A 24,176-nucleotide genomic window follows, 5' to 3' on the forward strand; every position below is an offset into this window, starting at 1 on the left:
TGTTTGTGGATACTATAGTTCCCCATCATCTAGATTTTGCTGATTGCTCTCTATAATATAGCTATATGTCCCTGTCTCCTCTGTATTTCCTATACAATGACAGTGAGAGGTAGAGGTGGCTGGATCAAATTTAGTTCTTTTATTTTTTGGTGTATTCTTTGATCGGGAACTAATAATGTTCACTTGACTCTCCTTTTTTGATGTGAGCAGCCATTGACACTCAATACCCAGACTCCTTAATGTTTCAACTAAAATTTAGAAAGTCTACACCACAAATTTTAAATTGATGTGACAAGTCTAACTGAATATTTTCTAATGTAACAAATCTCTTAAATATTACACATACTTAAAAAATTGACTGTACATACATTATCCCAATGGTTATAAAACTTACTCCACAAATTGTTTTTACTATAAGTTTGGCTTATTCCATCATGTCTGTATTTAATTCTGAATGTTCCAAGGATGAAAAAGACTCACTAAAGAAAACAAGTGTCTTGTCATGACAAATTTAATGAGTTAATTAACAGGGCCTTTACACTTACCCAAATAGAAAGCTAAGCATATATAAGTTAAATTTTTAATTTTCTATTTTTTTAAAGTGAGTTTATTAGATTAACAGTTAGTCCCTACCTATATTTACCATCTCAAGTAGAGACTGAGACAGATATCCATGACAGTTCTTCCTCAGTTACAAATGTATCCACTGAGCCCATTTTATGGTTTTAGTGTTAAAAAGTCATTTCCAGCCCACATTCTTCAAATGTGGTGAAACACACATTTTGCAACCAGCATCTCTTGTTCAAGTAATATTCTTTCCTAACTCTTTAAGGAGTTTGACTATGGGTCATGAGAGTGATATAATCATATTTTTGTGTTAGAAAGATGGCAAAAGTTGGAGAAGGGACTATCAGGATAGGGAAGAGAAGGAGTAATTCTGATTACCAGGACACTGACCAGATGACTACTGCAAAAGTCCACTCCAGAGAAAATATAATCCTATTTTTGTGTCTAGCGGGAGAGATGAGAAATGGAAGAGGGAAGTAAATTAGTATGGGGAACTGGTGTAATTTGATGATTGATTTGACATGGGACTGAAGATGAGTGAAAAAACAAAGGATGAGTTGCTGCTTGATAGATATGTGAATTGTGGTGCCATCCACCAAGAAAAGAAACCTAGTAGGGAGAGCAGGTTTAGGCTGGGCTAAAAGGAGGAAACCTCAGTTTCTGAGATGATAATATAGAACTGGCTGTAGGACACCCAAGATGTATATATTTGAATCGGAATCTCAGAAGAGAAGCCTGGGCTAGAGATTTCAACATGGAATTTGCCAACATTAAGATCGTATATAAAGCTATGGAGGTACATAAAACCATTTAGGAAAAACTGCAAAGTGAAAAAAGAAGAAGAGAACCAAGACCAGAACACAACAGAACATCATAATTTAAGAGAAGTCAAAAGAAAATAAACCACAAAGAAAATTGTGAGGTAGTAGCCAGAGAGACAAGAAGTGAGCCAGGAGCTATTTCTCATGGAAACAAACAAAGGAGACTCAAAGAGGGCAAAATGGCCAATACTGTCCAGGGCCACAAAGCAATCAAGTAAGATGCAGTTTGAGAGGGTCCAGTGGATTTGGTAGCTAGTATTTTTAAGAATAGTCTCAGGGAAGAAGTGGCAATAGGGGAAAGATTGCAGTCGGGAAAGAAATGCATGAGAGAAGAGGAAGTAGAGTCAGTGAATAAAGACAATTTTTTCTTAGCTTGGCTGGATAAAGGAAGACTATCTTGTGGTAATGTGAAGAATTCACAGAGGTAAAGTGAAGTGTTTGTTTCTTATGAATGGCAGTAACTTGGGCTGAGGGAGAAAACAAAGAATGAGAGATTTAAGGGCAAAGAGTGAAGTAAGGAGAATATAAGTAATAAAGCAACACATGGAAGAAATGGGGTAATCAATGGAGTAAAATTACTGAGAATTCAGATGAAATTCAGAACACAGGTGCAGAGAGTAGACAGAAGTAAGGATGAGTATAACTGCAGATGAGTTTGTGGGTTAAGAAAATGTATTTTCTTAAGAGAGCTCACACCTAATGACTGCTGCTTCATCAGTGAAAGAAGAAACAAGGTCATCTGATTATAGGGGAGTGGAGAGGAATCACACATTGAAGAAAGTGGTAAACATTTTTAATAGGTATGGAGAAGGACAACGCAAGAGAAGGCTCACTACACAAAGAAGAGTGATGAGATTGTAGAAAAGCAGAGGGGGATACAGCTGAGATTTAATACCAATTGTTTGTAATGTCCAGAGTCAGTAAAATTGACGGCAATTTTCTCCAGCTATGTTAATTAACTGAGAATAGGAATAGAAAATATAAATGGTCATATGCATAATTAGGGATTTGTAAGGCCCAGATATTGATAATGCTATTAAGGGCAGTTGGAGTGAAGCCATTGGAATGAAGCACCTTGGAGTTCAGGGTGATAAAAGTGAAGCCAAGACAAAAGCATCTGGAGAAAAGGAAGGAGTCAGGGATTGGAACTATGTAAGTATTTTTTTTTTTTTCTGAGACAGAATCTTACTCTATTGCACAGGCTGGAGTGCAGTGGTGCGATCTTAGCTCACTGCAACCTCTGCATCCCAGGCTTGAGCAATTCTCCTACCTCAGCCTCCTGAGTTGCTGGGGTTACAGGCGTGCACTACCATGCCAGGCTAATTTTTTGTATTAGGTCGGTGCAAAAGTAATTGTGACTTTTATCATTTGTTTTATGTCAAAAACCATAATTACTTTTGCACCAACCTAATGTTTTTAGGAGAGACGGCATTTTGCCCTGTTGCCCAGGCTGGTCTGGAACTCCTGACTTCAAGTGATCCATCTGCCTCAGCTTCCCAAAGTGCTGGGATTACAGGCTTGAGCCATGGTGCCCAGCCCTAGAACTAATTCTCTTTTGTGTGTGTACCATAGAACCAATTAAATGCCCTCATAATCCCAGAATTGAAGTGTTTATTTACTACTAATTTAATGGGAAACATATTACCCTCCAGAAGCAATGGATTAATTGTATGAGTCTACTATGAATGGATGGTGCTATGCTCCAGTTTCCCAATTCTCCATTTTCTGCCACAGGAGCAGCAGAAGTATAAGGCCAAAGCCTATGCTAGTGATGTCTGAAGCTTTAAATCAGAGCAAAGGTTCAAGAAAAAAGAATAATTCACGAAATAATCCTTTTCCCTTTTTCATTGTAAGGTGAGCATCTACTTGTTCCATGTTCACTGTTTCTTCTTTCTCGTTTTCAGAAGCCCTGTCAATGAAGTCAATCAAGATGGTGTCATGCACTCTGATGGTAAAGGACAAAAACATATTTTATTTATTTATTTATTTGTAAACTCAGGTACAGAAGTTTGAGCTATTCATTCTTATAGGCTCATTAATGGGTCATTATCATCATTGGTCTGTGCAAGGCCCCTCTCTTGTTTTATTTGTTTATTCCCTCTTACCCTCATGACTCACTTCCTTTCTCCTCCTTCCTTACTACAGACAAATATTCTAATATATTTAATGTGTATGTGTGTTTGCACAAATTCTTCACATATTGTGACATGTATGCATGTTTTTAGTTCACAGAAAGAGTATGTTATAGGTTTCTCTCGTCTTTTTGTACAGTCAGCATAATGTGGTTTTGGGGCCCATCCATATCACCATGTGTGTGTTTAGCCTGTTACTGTTAATGACTGCACTGTACTCCATGGTATGCATCCACATTTCACTTTCCTCAAACTCACTGGTACCACAAACAACAATGCAATGCACCTTCTTGTATTCATCCCCATGCGGACCTCTCAGAGACTTATCCTTGAGATATATACCCTGAAGTGGAATGGTTGCTAAGAGCTGTGGAATACTTAGGTTGACCAAGTATGACAGGCATGCTCTCCAGAAGAGATGCATCTATCTACACTCTCATCAATCGGTCCTGTTATTCAGCTTTCCATTTTTTTCTTATGTGAATCAAATTATATCTCCTTTTAATTTCTATATCTCTGCTTACTCTTGAGTTTGAGCACTTTATTTGCTTATAAGCTTTTGTGGTTTCTTCTTCTGTAAGTTGCCAGTTTCTACCTTTTGACCATTTTTTGTATTGGGAGTGGTATATTTTTCTAGTTAACTTGTAGGAGTTCCTTTATATTTCAGACATTAATGTCATGTCAACTTCAAACATTGCAAATATCTTCTCCCATTCGGTCAGTTGTCTATTAACTTAGCCCATGCTGTCCTTCACTGAACGTAAATAAATTTTGATATAATCGAATGTATTAATTTTGCCTTGTAATTCATGCTATTTAAGAGGTCTTTTTTCCTAGAAAATAAAAATGTTCTCATTTTTTTCCTGTAGATTTTATCACATAAATATATTTAGGTCTTTGATCTCTTTGCAGTCCCCTTTGAGGAGTTAGTAGAAATCCAGAATTGCCTCATGTATGGAGCCAGTTTTCTCCTTACTGTACTCTAAACAATCTATCCTTTTCTCATTAATTTATAGTGCTACCTTTATATTATATCAGCTCTATGTGTGTGTATGTGTATATCATGGGTGTGTTTATGTACATTTGTGTATGTCACTGAATTTTCTGCTCTATTCCATTGGTCTATTTGCCTGCTCTTATACCAACACCACACTGTTTTTATTATTAATATTATTATATTATTGCTCTTAATATTGGATTCTGTTTCAATATTCAGTAATTAGTTTTGATATTACACTGAACTCTTGAGTATTAAATTTTTTTCATCCAATTAACTTGATTTGTTTGATACATAAAAACAAATCCTTGGGAACTAATAAGTAAAAAGGTGTGAAACAGTGATTTTTTTAATACCTTTTTCCATACAAGCCCATGAAACCAAATGGACATCCATTTTCATAAAGGTAATAAACAGTGTATTAATTATTTTTCGCCCTTTGCATTATTTTATGAAAGCCAATGAAATGATTTTATAATTAAGTCACCAGCACAAATAAAAGCCATAGTAAAGACCTAAAGTACGTATTTTATTTTCTATTTCTGTATCTTTGATAAAGCATAAGTTCTGTTAGATTATGAACTATTTTGAATATTATTATATCATATCCAATAATCTTACATTAAAGTGCTTCCTTATTACAAATGTATTAAATTTTATTTTTTTAATCTTTTAGGTGCTGGAAATCTAGATGAGGTCAGACTTTTTTCTCTTCTCATATTATATTGACATAATCAGAATATTTCACAAGTATTATGATTCACTCCGTATTGGTACAAAACAAACAAATGAAAATCCTTATGAGCAATGATATTTTTCCATTTCTAGTCTTATTTCATCTAAAATGCTTAAGACGTTACACACTAGTCATCACACTGACTCATTATAATGCTGTAGTGCTGAACAAACTTAAGTCTGACTACACGTCTGATTTATATAGCAAGATAGAAAAGGAAATTTTGTTTTTGCTTTCCCAGTCTATTTCTAAGGAGAAAAAAAATATTTTAAACAAGCCAAACTTACATACAATAGTTGTTTTACTGAGTATTTGAATTATTCTTTCAAAAATAATTCACAGTATGGCTCCTTTAAGTATTTATTCCTCTGGACCATTTAATATGTGGTTCAAATTATAAAAATTTACATTGTTGCCTTTATTTTAAGTCTAAGCAATGTAATATGTGTGTCAACTTTTTCAATAATAAAAATTAATCATTATCAATGTTTTTCTTTACAGGAACAAGACAGTGAAGGAGAAACATATGAAGACATGTATGAATTACATTTTTTACCATGACAGTTTTCTTCAAAGATGAATATAATGTTTTGTATGAGGGAGAGTGGGTATATAACAACACTAGGAGGGAAGCTTGATTTGTTCAAGTGACTGGCATATAATAACTTTTATTTCAATTTAAAGGACCCAAAATTATTTAGTTATCTAAGAATTCTACGAAGGACTCTGTCAAAAAGCTATCGTGTGAGAGGCCAGAGACGTGCCTATGAGATAAACCACAGTCAGGGAATCAGAGACAGAAATCTGATTTCTTACTCTTAGTGTATCCTTGGGCAGATGAGTTCATTTATGTTACGCCTTCTTCACCTGAGCAGAGCTCCACCCACAGGGGTGTTATGAAAAATAATTTATCGTGGCGCCCAGATGTCAGAGTGCCAGCTGCTAAAGTGGAAAGATGTTAAAAAAAGAAGTTTCTTGGAAACGAAATTTCTTGGAAAGTGGGTGAAAGTAGAAATGAATATATTATCTTACTTTATCATATGTTGATCTCCGATACCTTAATTTTCTCTACCCACTGTTTATTCAACCAATTCTGACTCAAGTTTCAGAGCCAAGGTTTGTATGTGTACCTGTGAATGCACAGGCACGTGTGCATATGAAAGAGAGAAAAAGAGATGGATTCTATTTATGCGAACATACAGCAAGAATGGGGCCTCTATAAACGGTGGCTTCCACTTGCTGGCACAAGTTGTCAGGGAAAGCAGAGCCTTTGGAAGGTATCCTCAGCAGTGTGCCTCCTACTGGTTTTAAAAATAATCTCACACATTCCGGATTTTGACAAACTTTTGCTTTTTACCTTCAACTGTACTTCAGATACCACATTTCTGTTGTGAGTAGAAACTTCTAGGTAGGGAGTTCCAACGCATCAACACCTGCAGATGTGAAAACAACCTAACAATTTTTATTCACAGAGAAGCATCCAAAGAAAGAGAGAAGAAAAGGGAAAAGGAAGAAAAGAAGAGGTTAGAGCTGGAGAAAAAGGAACAGAAAGAGAAAGAAAAGAAAGAACAAGAAATAAAGAAGAAATTTAAAGTAAGGGCTTGCTTGCTAATGAGTGAAAGAATAACATCTTTTTATACCTTTCACACAAAAGGGGTACCATTCTTGAAACCTTACATAGTTGAAGAATTACTTATTCATTGTTCTCTAAAGAGTAATTATCTTCATAACAGTACTTTTTTGTCCAATATACCATTTTATCCCTGAACTAATATAATAAAATTTAAATAAATATATTGGTTCATAATTAGTGGGCACCCAGGAAATTTTATGTTGATTGAGTGAATGAATATTTACCTTTTCAAACCCATCTTGTCTCTCCCCATAATGCATTTCATATTAGCCTACTTATACTATGAATTAGCATCACACACATAAATATCCCTGTGGTATGTATTATAGTGGGGCATTGGACACAAGTGTCTCCAGGGTGAACCAGACCTGTCTCAGAATAAGATTTCCATGATCTACTCTAATTGCTAGTATCTATACATGAGTTACATTGTTGCCTTTATTTTAAGTCTGTGTACATGCTGACTTCTGATAACTGCTGTTTCTCATCCCTCTTTGTCCATCTGGATTCTGACCTCTGTATTCTCTGATCTCTGGTAATTGTGTGTTTTCTACCATTACTACCACCAGTAAACGCTACACCCAGGGGCTATTTTCTCCTGGCTACACCATCTTTGATGACATGGCTCATCTGGCATTGGTCTGGCATGTCAGACATATTTAGGGTGATTATCTGAATTACAAAATTATTCTTTCAAAAAGAATTCACTGTATGGTTTCTTTAAATATTTTTATTCCTCTGGAGCATTTAATATGTGGTTCAAATTTCTTAAAAAATGATTTATATATAACTTCCCAGTATATTTATTGTATTAAAGCAAAGGTTCAATGCATGGTGCAAGGAAAACGTATAGCATCAAGTCAGCCAGACAAACTGATTCAAATTCCAGTTGCACATACAAGTTATGTGATCTTGGGCTTCTCACTTAACTTCTCTGAGCCGCTGATTCTTAATCTTTTAAGTAAGGATAAACGATACTACTCCAGAAAGTTTGTTATGGAACTAAAATAATGCAGAGCAGGCACTGTATCATAAGATTCTCATTTGATTTTGAAAAAGCTTGCTATATGTAAGTAAAATTATGATTACAGTATTAATATTAGAACATTTTACTTATACAGAATGCATGACTACCAATCTTTATATTTTTCAAGTGAAAAATTAATTTCAATTAATTTATGAAAATCTATATCGTAGGCCAGGCGCAGTGGCTCAGGTCTGTAATCCCAGCACTTTGGGAGGCCAAGGCGGGTGGATCACGAGTTCAGGAGATTGAGACCATACTGGCTAACACAGTGAAACTCAGTATCTACTAAAAATACAAAAAACTGGCCAGGCGTGGTGGCGGGCACCTGTAGTCCCAGCTACTCGGGAGGCTGAGGCAGGAGAATGGCGTGAACCCGGGAGGCGGAGCTTGCAGTGAGCTGAGATCGGGTCTCGGCACTCTAGCCTGGGCGACAAAGTGAGACTCCGTCTCAAAAAATAAATAAATAAATAAATAAATCTATATAGTATACTTTCCATGAAGAAATTGTAGATTTAAAGGAATTACGTGAGGTTTTTCCATGTTTCTTTTGGAGAATTCAGCTTTACATTATCTCATTCATTCAAATAATATTTTTAGTAAGAAAAGATAGGATATGGAAATCATACCATTAAATATGAACTCAAAAGTCTGTCAAAACTAGGACTTCACCAGCCATATTCCTTTCACAAGATGATAATAGATAACAGGTAAAAAAAAAAATTAAATAAATATGAGAACTGAGCCTCATCAGCATCATGGCATATCATAATTTAACTTACTTTCTTTTCTTTATTTCTTAGTGGTACATGATAATGATAAATGTTTATAATTAATGCCATCATAAATTCAATAAATTAAAGGTAGAGCTTCTTCAAAAGTCGTCATGCATATTTGCATATCAAAAGATTCAAGAAATTCTGTTGAAAAGACACCAATTTAGGATTAGAAAATTAAGAGTTTAGGATTCATAGTCTAACCAAGATCATTACCCTTCTATCAATAAGCCACCATACTGTTCAGAATATTAATTTGAAAAACCTCGTGTAACATTTGCTTGCTATTTTTTGATTTACAAGCTTATTTCTGAAATTTTATCTTGTTTATAGCAGGTAATGTCTGCTCCAATTTTACAAACAATGCGAAGGAGAAAAAACTCCCTTTTCCAAACGGAATCCTGGCATATTCCATAAAGATACATAGCACACAGCATGGATTGTTGTACATAAACGCTGTTCAGTTATTGGGGGCTGCCTTTGCAGGCCTCTTGCAGACTTCCTAGCCAACAGATCCCTGCCTCACTCTCCTGACCCCATGCACATGTTCACCTGTCTTAGCTGGTCCTGCTTGGCCCCTGTGATTTTTCCCTAACCCCTCCTATAAGAAAAACATTCACCCTCAATTTCTAGTTAAACCCTGTAAATGTTGGTTATAGGTAGCTTAGCAAGTTATAGACTTACTATCTTTCAAAATTGCATTCCTTAAAGATTTTCTAAATTATAAGGAAATCTTTTGTGACTATTTTTTTCTCTTTGCAGCTAACAGGCCCTATTCAAGTCATCCATCTTGCAAAAGCTTGTTGTGATGTCAAAGGAGGAAAGAATGAACTGAGCTTCAAGCAAGGAGAGCAAATTGAAATCATCCGCATCACAGACAACCCAGAAGGAAAATGGTTGGGCAGAACAGCAAGGGGTTCATGTGAGTGCAAATTTCTCTATGGCTTCAAAGTATTTTCTTTGCGAGGCAATATTCAATGTACATATTCCTCCAGAACTCGTCATAGGCATCGAGTTAGGAGTACTTTACAGAGTGGACAAAGGGAGCAAAATGTTAAATGGCAGGTATAGTTCCGTCTTCACCTCATCTGTTATCTATATTGTGGGAAACAACTTACAGTTTTATATTATTCCAGGAGGAACAAACAGCATTAGGTTTTTCATTGGTGTTAAAAAGAAAAAATGCTTCATGTGAATCACTTTAGAATATTTAAAATACAAGGTAGGCTTACATTAAACTACAACAGAATTAGACTTTGACAGAGTACAGTAAAATGTGGGCCTACTTGGGAGGTCTACAAATCAGAACTACAAGAAAATAAATCAGGGGAAAGTTTAAAGAGAAAATGTGCAATTGATATTTTATTCACAACTTTAAAATATTTAAACTACAGTTGCCTGAACATAAATATTTCCCTTTTTGGTAGATGGCTATATTAAAACAACTGCTGTAGAGATTGACTATGATTCTTTGAAACTGAAAAAAGACTCTCTTGGTGCCCCTTCGAGACCTATTGAAGATGACCAAGAAGTATATGATGATGTTGCAGAGCAGGATGATATTAGCAGGTATGTGCAAGTACATATTGTAGAACAGATCAAACTGTCTCCTTGTCAGAAATTTTGTATATTAAGATCCTAGAATTTTACCCTCCATAACTCCTACTGCTCTCTATCACTAAACTAAATGACCACTTACAATAACCCCAACATGGGTGAAAGGTCGTTTGAAACTCCATAGTCTTTCTTTTGATTCTATGCATCAAATACTACTTGAAATATAGTGGACCATTTGCCAGATCTTGTAAGATGTGTTGTCATTCTAAAACAATTTTATAATGTTCATTATGACTTGATCTTAGGGATATGCCTAATGAAATATGATTTGGTAAAATATGAAGCATAAAATATAAAATTTAGCCCATTTTTTCTCATAAATCTCTGATTCTAAATATATTTGTTGTTATTTTTTGAAAATATGACAAAAAATGATTTTTATGGCCACCCCAGTTTGCTCCTTAAAAGTCAAAACTCCATTTTTTTATGATCCCTAGGTATCAATTAAGGGTCCAACTTTCCATGGCCCATTCCACTAGATTAAAATGACCTTCACTTCAAGAATTATGGGAACACCTTCCTGGTATAGAGGAACAGAATAGAACATCCTTTCTGGAGGACGAATGAGAGGAGATTGGCCATCCCTCCCTTGTACCTCTCCTTCTCTTCTTTCCTTTCTCAGTCTTCTGCTTCCTTCCTCTCTCCATCTCTCCTCTTCTTCTCTTTGTTCCAGCTCTGATTTTTTGTCATTCTTTTGTCTCTTTTGTACTTTTCCATTCCCTTTCTCCTTTCATTCCTTCTTTCCTCCAACACCTCCCTTTTCAGTTTAAAGCCATAATCCCCTCAAGTTGAAAGGAGGAAAATCTCTAGTCCAGTTCAGAACTTTTATTTTTTTGATGACTACCTTATAAAACTAGGAAACCTCCATTGTGATCCCAAAAAACATCATCTGTGCTAGCTCTTCACCTGGGTAAAACTGTGTCTGCATTCTTCATAACTCAAATTTCAAAGGAAACAATCTTCATTGTCAGCCATTTCTAAAACACCAAATTAGTAATACACTTATAAAGCACATGAAGAATTAAATTTTCCTCTTATGATCTTTTATATCATGGTATCAGTTAAGCTTGTTATGCTGCTTTCTAGCAGTTTTGTCTTTCTAAAATGAATTACAGCCAGCTATGCCTTCTTACCATGTTCTAAACATAAATTATGCAACATATACCAAAACATACAATGCATGCACTAGAGTTTGGAGATCATTAACTGACTTTAGTCAAACATCGACCTAGTGTGAGTCAGTAAATGCCAGTTTTGAGGCCAGATGAAGTTCCAAATCATCATATTCTGTAACTTCCAGAATTTTCATAACCATGTCAAGCATATTACCAATGTATATACTTTGTGTGTGCCTTTTGTTTTTTAAAAAGCACATTCCCTTAATTTTTGGTGAAAGAATTCCAGTTACATTATTGACGCATATTTACATGGATGTGCATACTCAAGAAAAAAATAAAAAATCCAGAAAAAACAATGATGTTCTTAAAATGAAACTTTGTTTAACCATACTGGGTGAATATTTCCCAAAACTAGCATTATCACCTTTTTCCATTTTATTGAGTCCATACATACCATGACTCTAAAAACCTGCTCTACTTTAGTAAACATATAACAAAAAAAGAATCTTGTATTTAGTAAAAGCAGGAAGTTGGAAGAGTTGTAGGGTTTTAATGTTCAGTATCTTAAACAAGTATAGCCCCACAATATTTACTAGCATCTAGCCCTCTCTTATGCACCCTTACTAAGAAAATTAAAGAAGAAGCCATTTCTATACATGTTTTATTTTTGAAACTGCAGCTGCTGCGGGCAGAGATCTCATAACAGAACATGCTTTGTTCTTAGGAAAAGGGAAGATGCTGAGTGTAGCCGGCAGCTTGCCCTGGCAAGAATAAGAAGAGAAGGCATTATCTTCTCCCTCCTGCTCATGACTCCTGGCTCAGGCACTCTACCAGCCCTTTCCTGATTCCCTAGAGTGAAGAGCAATGGCTGTGAGTGCTTCAAACTCCGGGAGCAGTTTTGAGGCTTCAAAGCACAGCCCCTGACAACTGTCCTTCTCTTTTCCTTCTCCACTAAAGCAGTAACTACAGTGAATATGAAACATTGAAGAAAAGGGAATTGCAAATGCAAATACCCCTCTACCATTTCATGGTAAACCTTCTTCCTTCCGTGTATCTCTCTCTCTCCCTCTCGTCTCCTGTCACATCCTGCTCTCTCTACCTCTTCTTCACTTCATCAAATGTTTTACCTTCTAAACAGGCCATTTTAGGAAGTTGAATAATTGCTCTAGACATGAAATAAAGCAGGAGCTTTGCTCCTTATTCCAACAACCCTGTTCTTTGGAAATTGGTATAAAAATCCAAGATGAAAAGTATCTGCCAAGAGTGGCAGCCAAGCAGAATGCAGCTCTTCACATAATTCCAACTGCCTGCTTCATGCATCATGCTCAGAGGGAAGAGTCAGGAAAAATAAATGTCAAAATGGTACATAAGCAAGCAGACAGTGTACTGCAACTTCTTCAAAAAGCAGTTCCTTATTTATATAGGAAGACATTTATAGCATGTTTTCCTACAAAGTTCCTGACAGCAACTTTATGTTTTTATTTCAAATTTAACAGGAGATCTGCATCAGATCAATTTCTTTCACCCACTTTTAACGTTAGGAAATCAGATATGAGTACTATATAATTGTCCTCTAAGACACTAACATTAAACTGATATCTGTTGCTGGCAGAAAACTGGGGGTATAGTGAGTGCAGCTAGGTGTAAAAGTGGGCGTGGTCACGTCACTTAATTTCTCAGAGCCTGGTTTCTTTTCTGTATAATGAGGGAATTGAAGAGATGATTTCTGGGATTTTTTCCATTCTCACAGTCTACATTTCCTTTGATCTCACAGAAATCACATTTTAGTGGGAGATATAGGCAAGAAAACAGACAATTATAACATAAATGCTAAAATAGAGAAAATATAGAATGATGTGAAAGTAAGAAACACAGGCAATCTGGATTTACAGATTCAGCAGTCATACCAGATAAAAGCCCCCTGAATGAGATTTCAAGTTTTTTAAAGTTCTCCCTTTAAAGAAAAATGACTGCTATTAGACTAGGAGTAAAATGCTGTGGTCAAAAGATATTGAAAGACAATTTAATTTAATGCAACAATAATTGCTCTATGTGACTCATGGAATAATAATACCCTTGGGGCTTGTTTTAATGGTCCATCTATGGAATGATGTCATAATGTATCATCTGAAAACAACCTCATACAAAAATGTCAAAAGCAAACAATATCATCATTTTCTATATCATATATAGTGCTGTAATTAACTTAATTCTTGTTGTTTTTATTTGTTTTGTTTTGTTGCCTTGTCATTACCCATCTATGATGATAAGGAACATTTTTTCCTCTTTACATATAGCATTCTAAGAACTTTCGACTGGAATGTTATTTCTCTTTTGAATAACTGATCAGGATATGTACTTCTCTTCCTCATAGCTAAGTAATTCATAGATTAACTTAATATTTCTGGGTTTCTTTTCTAGCCACAGTCAGAGTGGAAGTGGAGGTAAGCCACACACTTCTTAAAATGACATTTTACAATTGATACATATATTGGCATGTATTTATGGAGCACATGTATTATTTTGTTACATGCATAGAATGTGTATTGTTCAAGTCAGTGTATTTAGGCTATCCATCATCATGAGCATTTATCATTTTTATGTGTTGAGAACATTTCGAGTTCTCCCTTCTGGCTATATTGAAATGTACAATGTATTATTGTTAATTATAGTCACCCTACTCTACTATTAAGCATTAGAACTTATTCCTTCTATCTAACTGTATGCTTGTACCCATTCACCAATCTCTCTTCATGTCCCCCCAAACACATTCTTACATCCCTCTCAGCCTCCGGTAACAATCACTCTACTCTCTACCTCCATGAAACAAACTTTTTTAGCTCCCACATATGTGTGAGTATGTGCAGTATTTGTCTTTCTATATCTGGCTTATTCCACTTAATATGACCTCCAGTTTCATCCATGTTGCTGCAAATGACATGATTTCATTCTTTTTTTATGACCAAATCGTATTTCATTGTGTATAGACAAAATTTTCTCTATCCATTCATCCAATGATAATTAGGTTGATTCTATATCTTTGCTACTGTGAATAGTGCTGCAATACACTTGGGGGTGCAAATATCCATTTGATATACTGATTCCCTTTCCTTCAGAAAAATATCCAGTAGTGAGATTGCTGGATTGCATGATAGTTCTATTTTTAGTTTTTTTGAAAAATCTCCGTAATGACTGTATGAATATATATTCCCACCGACAGTATGAGTTTCTTTTTTTCCACATCCTTCCCGGCATCCGCTACTATTTTTCTTTTTGAAAACAGCCATTCTAACTGGGGTAAGATGATTAGTGATGTTGAGCATTTTTTCATATACCTGATGGCCATTTGTATGTCTTCTTCTGAGAAATGTCTTTTTAGATCCTTTGCCCACCTTTATATGGGATTGTTTGGGAATTTTGCTGTTGAGTTGATTGAGTTTTTGTATATTCTGAATACTCATCCCTTTTGAGATGAATAGTTTGCAAATATTTTCTCCCATTCAACAAGCCGTCTCTTCACTCTGTTGGTTGATTGCTTTGCCATACAGAAGCTTTTAGTTTAATATAATCCCATTTGTCTATTTTTGTTTCTGTTGCCTGTGCTTTTGGGGTGTTAGTCATGAAATCTCTACCTAGACCAATGTCTTGGAGTGTTTTCTCTATGTTTTCTTACAGTTGTTTTATACTTTTAGGTCTTATGTTTAAATCCTTAATCTATCTTGAGTTGATTTTTGTATATGGTGAGAGATGGCGCCTAGTTTTATTCTTTTTCCATATGGATATCCAGTTTTCCCAGCACCACTTACTGATAAGGGTGTTTTTTCCCCAGTGTATGTTCTTGGTGCCTTTTTCTAAAATCAGTTGGCTATAAATATGTGGCTTTATTTCTGCGTTCTGTTTTCTGTTTCATTGGTTTTTGTTTCTATTTTTATACCAACAGTATGCTGATTGGTTACAACACAAAATCAGGGAGTGTGATGCTTCCAGCTTTATTCTTTTTGCTCAGGATTGCTTTGGCTATTAATGCTCTTTTTTATTTCATACAAATTTAAGGATTGTTTTTCCTACTCTGTGAAAGATGACTTTGGTATTTTGATAGGGATTACATTAAATTTGTAAATTGCTTTGGGTAATATGGTCCTTTTAGCAATATTAATTATTCTAATATGTGAGCATGGGAAACCATGCACTTTTATCAATAATTTCTTCATAAGTCTTCATCATGTTTGTGTATATTAATGAACAAAATGCTTTAGTTTACAAATAATGAGAGAGATCTTAATACGATGGAAAGAACACTAGCTTAAGAGTCAATAAACTGGATTCTAGATCTAGCCACCAAGTGACTCAGAGTAAGCCACTTCTTTCTTTTAAGTTTGTGACAGATGGTATGGTGACTCCTCTCCAATGTGTTCAGGACAGTCTTGATTTATGCCAGTCATCAGAGCACAATTAATAACAGCATTCTCCTTCACTTTCGGAAGTGTTTTTGTTTAGATGATAACCTATCTAGTCACCTTGACTGTAGTTCAATGGCCCCTATATTTCCCAGCAACAAAATAAGGGATTAGATCTAACACTTGCAGTGCTAAAGTTCTCATACTAAAAGTCAAATTTCAAGGTCATTTTACATATTCCTGCACATAGAAACTACTCAAAAAACAATTGTTAAGTAAATATCTGTCAAATAGCAAGTTTCCTGAAGAGCATAGAATAACAAATGAAACCAGAAACAGTTTAACTTTCAAAAATATGTATTTTAAAAGTCATTTTTCATTTCTTTCTGTTTCAACTACCATCAATATTTACAAATTCACCTTTCATCCCATTGCTTTTCTTCACTTGTGTCTTGATCAGTATCTTTTCCTAAATGTTTCCTCACCATTAACTAGTTAGCTAGATTTGTATCACCTCCTCACTTCTTTTTCCACAATAAATATTTAACTCCATCCCCTATTTAAGTTTACTTTTTCTCATGTTTTTGCACCCTTATTCCTTTCAACTCAAGTCCACAGTGCCTCTTAGCCCTCATTTTGTTATTGTAATTTCACTCCTAAGAATTCTTTATAAAATAATCAACAAAGTGTTTTTATTTAAATGCTTTATATGAAAGTGAAATGCTCTCTGCAGTTAAATAAGGAAGATTTATAATTAAAATCTGAGTGAGCATTACGTGGCCAAATTATAAAATTAACAGAAGATTTTCCTCCAATCCAAATGAAGGGATATTCCCTCCACCACCAGATGATGACATTTATGATGGGATTGAAGAGGAAGATGCTGATGATGGGTAAGAATAATCAGTGAACTGCTTTTTGCAAATTATTACATATACATTGAAATCTAGTTTTGATTTCCAGTTAAAATAAAAAGCGGAAAATAGCATTCTTTCTCACATTACCCCAAATGATTTGAATGTTTAATTAACAGCAATTGTAAACCAGGAAGTGTAATTTCACCACACTTCAAACGAAGTGTTTGGTTGTTTGGAAGAACCTCAATAACTACAGCAAAACAAGTGAAATGAAAAAAAAGATAAATTACAGGTCTTGTGGATTTTTTTTTTTTTTTTTTTTGAGACAGAGTCTCACTCTGTCGCCCAGGCTGGAGTGCACTGGCGGTTGTGGATATTTTTTAAGTCTTTCCTAATAAAGTCTTTATTGATCAATAATTTACTTTTACAACAATCCCTGAAGAGTTTATCAGTTGCATGGCTATCCCTTGTGTAATAACATGATTATAATATAGGCAACCCAAATAAATTGAGACCTATGCTACCTATGGCAGAACCAGTATTGAATACTTAATCCTTTAAATTAACAATAATTATCTGTTCATTTATGATAATTATAACAATTTATAAAAATAAAAATATTTTAGGTCAATAAGAAAATAAATTTTCTTTTTCCATTTTAAATGGCATATTTAAAAGTTTAAGATTTCTTTTTTTTTTTTTTTTTTTGAGACCTGAGTTTTGCTCTTGTTGCCCAGGCTAGAGTGCAATGGCACGATCTCGGCTCACCGCAACCTCCGCCTCCCAGGTTCAAATGATTCTCCTGCCTCAGACTCCCAAGTAGCTGGGATTACAGGCATGTGCCATCATGCCTGGGTTATTTTGTATTTTTAGTAAAGATGGGTTTTCTCCATGTTGGTCAGGCTGGTCTCGAACTTCTGATCTCAGGTGACCTGCCTGCCCTAGCCTCCAAAGTGCTTGGATTACAGGCGTGAGCCACTGTGCCTGGCCTAAGATTTCTTAATTACTTCATTTTAATCATAAATAAAGCAAAATTGATGCCCAAGCTTTTTTTTTTTTTTTTTTTTTTTTTTTTTTTTGAGACCAGGTCTCACTCTGTTGCCCCAGCTAGAATGCAGTGGTAGGATCATAGCTCACTGCAGCCTCAAACTCCCAGGCTCAAGCAATCCTCCTACCTCAGCCTCTGAGCAGCTGGGACCACAGGTGTGCACCACCACACCCAGCTAATGTTTTTTATTTTTAGTAGAGATGAGGTTTTGCTATGTTGCCCAGGCTTGTCTCAAACTCCTGGGCTTAAGCAATCCTCCCACTTTGGCTTCCCAAAGTGCCAGGATCACAGGGGTGAGCCACCGCATCCAGTTCTTTAAAACTTAATCCTTATGGACTTGCTTCACATTTTAAGAAGTGGGAGAATTGTCACTTGATAGAAAAAAAAATTATCAAGTTCGTAGGAGCAGTATTCAATCACCATGATCTATAAACTTAATAACACTATTTTGTCCAATAAAATGAGTTATTCACTGCCTGAATGATTAATGTGGCAGTAATGATTAACGATTATAAAGAATCTGAATGTCCACACAATGTCTTTACTTGCCGCTGATTATTACATTCTGATCAATGCCTGCATGCTCCAAAGCTCCACATTACAGGTTCAAGAGAAGAGTAATACATGGTCCTGGGGGATTTTGAAGATGTTAAAGGGAAAAGATGACAAAAAGAAAAGTATACGAGAGAAACCTAAAGTCTCTGACTCAGACAGTAATGAAGGTTCATCGTAAGAGTCAACCAACCAAATCCAGTGTACAATAACTACACTAATATGTATGGAATCAAATGCTACTAATATTCTATAACCAATAACCAAATTCTGATAGACTTAAATCATCTTAATGCAATTTTCCGTTAATCATCTTAGCCCCGTTTATGGTGTCACCTTTAAGCTCCTGCATTACATAAAAGAAGGCCAAGTACTCAGAAATCATCATATAGTTCAAAGATATATTTTACTTTCTTCACAAAAACACACATGTACACACAATTGCACACATACCCTCTCACGCTCATGCACACAAACACAAACACTAACACACCCATTTACTAGGACCTTTTAAAATATAGCATTACATCTGAAAACTCACAATTCCAATGCCACATTTTACTACATAGTATTTTATATTGAATACTCTTCAAAATATACATTCTTTTTAATAGTTTGAAATAAAGAACATAATTTTGAATTTTTTCTCTAAGTACAATAATTAAAGACTTTTAACTCTGTTACACTATAATGATATATTAATAATTTTTCCTATACTAAAAGTATTCTAAATATCTTAAGTTTGTCCAAATAAAATCTAAGGCATAACTATTCTCTTTCCATTCCGAAAATAATCCTTTAGTATAAATTCCATACATATGAATTTGAAAGATCTTAATCGTATTCCCTGGTACAAGAAAATCTTTCTGTTTTATATTTACCTCATGAATTCACCACATTTAGCTCAAGTCTTTATAAGATGTTAATTCCATATAGCATTCCCAATTGGCTTCTAAAACACCAAAGCAACAAGTCAATAAAGAGTACACTTGAAATTCTAGGAAAACACAAGAAACCTTCTCTTGAGCAGCATTACCCAAATATAACCCTTACTTAAAAATGAGAGGGGTTTTTTTTTTCTGCTTCAATTACATACTATCCAAATCTGATTTGGGATCATTTGAATTAATGATCCCTCACATTCTATTCTAACCAGTCATTTCTGTTCTGTGCACCATTCTTTCCGTGGTGTGTTTGTGTGTGTACGTGTGTGTGTGTGTGTGTGGAGTGTATTTAGAAGTCATATTTCAGAAAATAGAAGCATGGGTCTTCTTTGTTGCAGCTAAATGCCACTTAATTCTGATTTCAGATCACTTTAATTAATAAGCTCTCACTCTCTGGTTTAAGTAAATATTCCTCTTATTCACCATTTTCCTGTTTTGGGGTATATATGCACACACTGGGAAACATGGTCATATTCCTGTGACCTCTATTAATTTTGAGTCTGTATTTCTGCTCTTTAATTCAAATAAGCAGTTTGGAGGCAGAATATGTATGCCACGATGACTCCAAAATACTGAGTCCCTTTCATTTACTCTGGCTTGATATTATGCCCAAACCTCGTATAGCAAATCTGGAAATTTTGATCCAATGGCTGTGGGCAAAATAAACCAATTGAGTATCTTGACTCTGGACATTTTGGCAAACATTTGGGGTTCAAAAAATGTCTTGCTAAGTTCCAAACTGATAAACAGAAATGGACTTAGTGGAGAAATGGAGGATGAGAAAGAAATAATGGTCAACAGATGAAGTAACCCAATATGCCTCCAGGCTGTTGCCCCTTTATACTCTCCTATATAACGGAATCAATTTCTGTGTTCATGTTAGTCTGATTATAATTGTGTTCTCACTTTCTTTGTAGTTTCCCTGCTCCTCCTAAACAATTGGGTAAGTAATAAAAACTGATTGTTCTGTATCTTCATTTCTTGCAGTGTGGTAGTGGGAAAGCTCTGGATATAGTATCTGCATTAAAGTCTTGACTCTGAAAATAATAAATTGTGTAACCTTGAGCAAGTAACTTTACCTTCGGTGGTCACAGGTGCTCAATGATAAAATAGCAAGATGAGAAAAATTAAAAAGACCGATAGTTTTTAAACTGTTCTTCCAGGAGCCACTATTGGATTAGGGATAAGTGGGAAGGGATGAGCACCAATTTTCCCTATGTCCCCCAGCCCCAATTCAGTCCAAGCTTGATATATGAGACCTCTGCATAAGGATATCTAAAAACATGCCAGATTACATGCCAGTAAGCCTCTTCTAAATCTAATTTCTTTGAATATTTAAATGGATAGTTTATATTGTATTTGGAAAATGTTAAATATAACAGTTTCTTTATAAAATTTCAATCAGTTACTATTTTTTCATCCCTGCTGAGACAGATCTTTAGATGTTTTTAAAATTTACTTTGAATGAAATAAAATGTTGTCTTAAGAATATTCAGGGGCTTTCAAAAAGTTTACTTATTTTAACTTATAAGTATATTAAAAGAGCAAACCAACACAGAGGTAATCTATTCTTCTATAGACACTTTATCTGACATTAGAACTTTCTTTTCAGTTATCAATTTGAAAATATGTAAGGGACAAACTGAAACTGATCAGTGCCTGATAATAAGCTTGTGTTCTAATCTATAATATTTTTAAAGTATTCAAAAAAATTAACTCCTCAAAAAGTGGGGATAAAATGAAACAGAAGTAATCAATCAAAAATAAGGTTTTGTTAGAATTGCTTGTTGTTCTTAAATATGTTTTAAGTGCATGTGCACGGAGTAGTAACTTTGACCCTTCTAGATGATATTTTTTAAAGTATTTATTTTTCACGCAGCTGAGCAAGTTTCATCGTGTGAAATTAGTTAACCTGAATACACACGAGGGTGGAGGACATAGAGGGGGGGATTTTATAAAGGAAATAAATTCCTTGCCACTACCAGAGAGTATTTAAACTTTTTATGGTAATAACTCCTTAAAATATTTGCAATTTCTTCAACTCAATCTCTTCAGCTTCATTTACTGTAGAGTAATTAATATGTGCAGAGAGGAAGCATTATTCCTGACTTTATTAGTAAGAAGTCTAGAAGGGAGAAAAAGCTTTAATGATTGGAAAAGTCATTGAACCAGTTAAGATCATGACAACTTTTCTGCCAATACTGTTTCTCAATACCTGTTGGTAACAGAAGTATTTAATTAAAAGAAATAATCTTTCCATTTAAAGGTGGTGCCACTCCTAATATCACTGTAAGGTAAAAGGTAACGGGAAACAGATCAGTGAGGCGAAGGAAAGGAGGAAGGAAGGAGAGGGACATTTAAATAGGATGATATATATTATCACAGCACCCTAAATCCCATAAGAATCTCAATTTCTGTCTCTACTTCATGCTGCCAGTGGCCAGTAATGTTGATTTGTTTATCAGCAATTTGCCACTCCTGACATTCATTGCACTTGTAGATCTTCAGATAATCATAGTCACTGTTCCATGAGTTTTTTTCCAGATAACAGTGATTATCATTATGGTCACTGGTTTTTTGAGGATAATTTAACACATGCATTCTGGCAAATAATAACCTCTCCCCTTTCAGAAGCAGACAATGCTTCCGGGAGAAATTTACCGAGACACTAGGAAAACTTCTTTTATTGTCCTTGAAGCAATCTTTATATAAAAAACATCATTGAATGCGCATATCAAAATCTAAACTAACAGTGTTTCAACCTTTGATATTCTGTCTTTTGTTAGACATGGGAGATGAAGTTTACGATGATGTGGATACCTCTGATTTCCCTGTTTCATCAGCAGAGATGAGGTAATTAAAATGCTTTCATTACAATGAAGTAATGAAAATGAGAATACTCAAGAAAATTCAACTGAAATAAAAACCCAGTGGGATGTGTGTCTACTGTGTGCGATCCTGTTGGCTCTGGCCTCCTCTCTAAAGCTATGTTTCCTTCCGATCTCAGCTCTACCCTCCCTGCGAGGTTTGTGAGTAGATAGGCCAAATCCTTTGCCCCCACCTCCACCCCTTCCTCCCCTCATTCTCTTCCATCCCCCTGGTTCTGCTTCTTGTTTCCTGATTAACCTTGGGCCTGTGACTCACTGATGTCTGGTTTATTTATTCATTCATTCACTGGGGAAATATGTTTAAGATCTTGGTCACAACCAGTCTCACTGATTCTTCTCCTCTCTTTATTCATACTGTTTTCCCCAAACCTTTTTTTTCTTGAATATACTTCTTAGCTTACATCTCAGCACTCACCCATCTTGTTCAAGCCACCTCCGTCTTCTACAAGATAGTTTCCTTTATGAAAAAAAAGAAAAAAAAGATTTATTTTTTTAAAAGGACTTTTAGGTAGGTTATATTCAAATCTTAAAAAATTAATTTTAGGCTAAAATTGTATAAAATCAGTTCAGATCAAGTAATACAAAAGGAGTGCCTTTTGGAATTTTTTTTAAATAGAAAATAACATGGTAGGTTGCTTTCTCATAATCCAATAAATACATGAAATGATTTGATACATACTGAGTATAAAAGCAAGAACACCTATCTAGCTTTTTCAAGAGAAAAGAAAGATGATTCAAAAGATCCTGTATTTGATTAAAGGATGAAAGTAACATAAATGGAACACAGTAGGTTGTGTCTTCTGAGCTGTACTGGTAAAAATGCATGAGTAAACGCTAAGTATTTATTTTTTACTAAAATTGTTAAACTAATTTTATTGAACTAGAGAGAGTATCAAGATCAAAGACTCTGAAGGGAAAATATGCCATCATTCATATATGAAGATCAAGTTCCACAGGCAAAACAAATAAGAAAGATGAAAAGAGAGCCGTTGCCCTTTTTTTAATTCTCCATGAAACAAAAATGGAATCTTCAGTAATATGTTCAGGTTTTACTATTTCTCACTAGTGGTGTTTCAACCCTTGACAGTTGTTAATGCTTTTTTTTTTTTTTTTTTTTTTTGCTTTACATTACTGTACATCACATTCCATAAAATCACTCTCTAGGAACCAAGAGTCACATCCTGGCCTTATTCTTCAAACAAAATAAACCCCAGCTAACTAAGCTTTATGTGATATGGACAATTTTCTTCCCCATTTTGCTTATTTTCAGAGTTTAAAGCAGGTTTGTGTTCTCTAATGTCATATTCTATTTTTAAATAAACTTCAATAAATTTTTTAAAATATAGCTTGTAGGGCATTTCTAACTTTCACGTACATTCTGATTGCCCCAGAGAGTTAATCTGGGGCAGTAATTCCACAAATGCGCAGACTACCATAGGCAGGCAGTACTGAGGGCAGACGCAGAACCTGAGATAGATATTGTGCTAATTCTCTCCACAATGAATGAACTAAAATCTAAGATTCCAAAATTGAGAATTAAACATTTAAAATAAATTGGTTACAAACAAAACTTTATCTTAGATCATCTAAATAAAAATTAATATATTCTAATTTTTAAAATGCTCACTAAAGATATCTATAGCTCTTCCCTACCATCCATAATTTAACGCTAGTGAATGGTTCTCAACCTTGGTTACAAATTAATATCATGCGGGAAGCTCTTAAAATGTGTCCGTCACTACCTGGACCTTGCTCAGACTAAATTAAATTTTAAAATTAATTTAAATTAGAATGTCCAGGAATTGGGCAAGAGCAGTAGTATGCTTTAAAAGCTTCCCAGGTGATCCTGTGTGTGGACAGGCTACAAAATCACTGTTTTAGGCTTGTTCACTTATATTAGGGTAATTGGTATCTACAAAATATAGTGGATTTCTATACTTGGATCCTAGCAGTTTTAAAAAAAGTAAGTCCATTAACTGATCTAAACACTTAGGATGTGCTTATCTTTCTTACTTTCTCCCTCTCCTCCTCTCTGCCTCTGTCTCTCTTTCATACACACACACACACAC

The 24,176-nt window shown here is 35.0% G+C and overlaps 1 protein-coding gene across 2 annotated transcripts in view; it reads left to right on the forward strand.

The window, feature by feature from the left end:
- FYB1 (FYN binding protein 1) overlaps positions 1 to 24,176 on the forward strand; it is a 113,671-nt gene that overhangs the window by 74,483 nt on the left and 15,012 nt on the right. Inside the window, exons 4-14 of one of the 2 annotated variants that reach the window (XM_004058931.5) lie at positions 3,293 to 3,339; positions 5,194 to 5,213; positions 5,755 to 5,789; positions 6,726 to 6,846; positions 9,449 to 9,608; positions 10,114 to 10,255; positions 13,843 to 13,865; positions 16,645 to 16,711; positions 18,315 to 18,452; positions 20,137 to 20,162; positions 22,006 to 22,072. In XM_004058931.5, the coding sequence (XP_004058979.5) occupies positions 3,293 to 3,339; positions 5,194 to 5,213; positions 5,755 to 5,789; positions 6,726 to 6,846; positions 9,449 to 9,608; positions 10,114 to 10,255; positions 13,843 to 13,865; positions 16,645 to 16,711; positions 18,315 to 18,452; positions 20,137 to 20,162; positions 22,006 to 22,072 (846 nt within the window). The remainder of the gene's footprint in view (positions 1 to 3,292; positions 3,340 to 5,193; positions 5,214 to 5,754; positions 5,790 to 6,725; positions 6,847 to 9,448; positions 9,609 to 10,113; positions 10,256 to 13,842; positions 13,866 to 16,644; positions 16,712 to 18,314; positions 18,453 to 20,136; positions 20,163 to 22,005; positions 22,073 to 24,176) is intronic. The other variant, XM_055366903.2, reaches the window with a different exon arrangement.

Source organism: Gorilla gorilla, chromosome 19 (assembly GCF_029281585.2).
Source record: "Gorilla gorilla gorilla isolate KB3781 chromosome 19, NHGRI_mGorGor1-v2.1_pri, whole genome shotgun sequence".
Taxonomy (NCBI): Eukaryota; Metazoa; Chordata; class Mammalia; order Primates; family Hominidae; genus Gorilla; species Gorilla gorilla.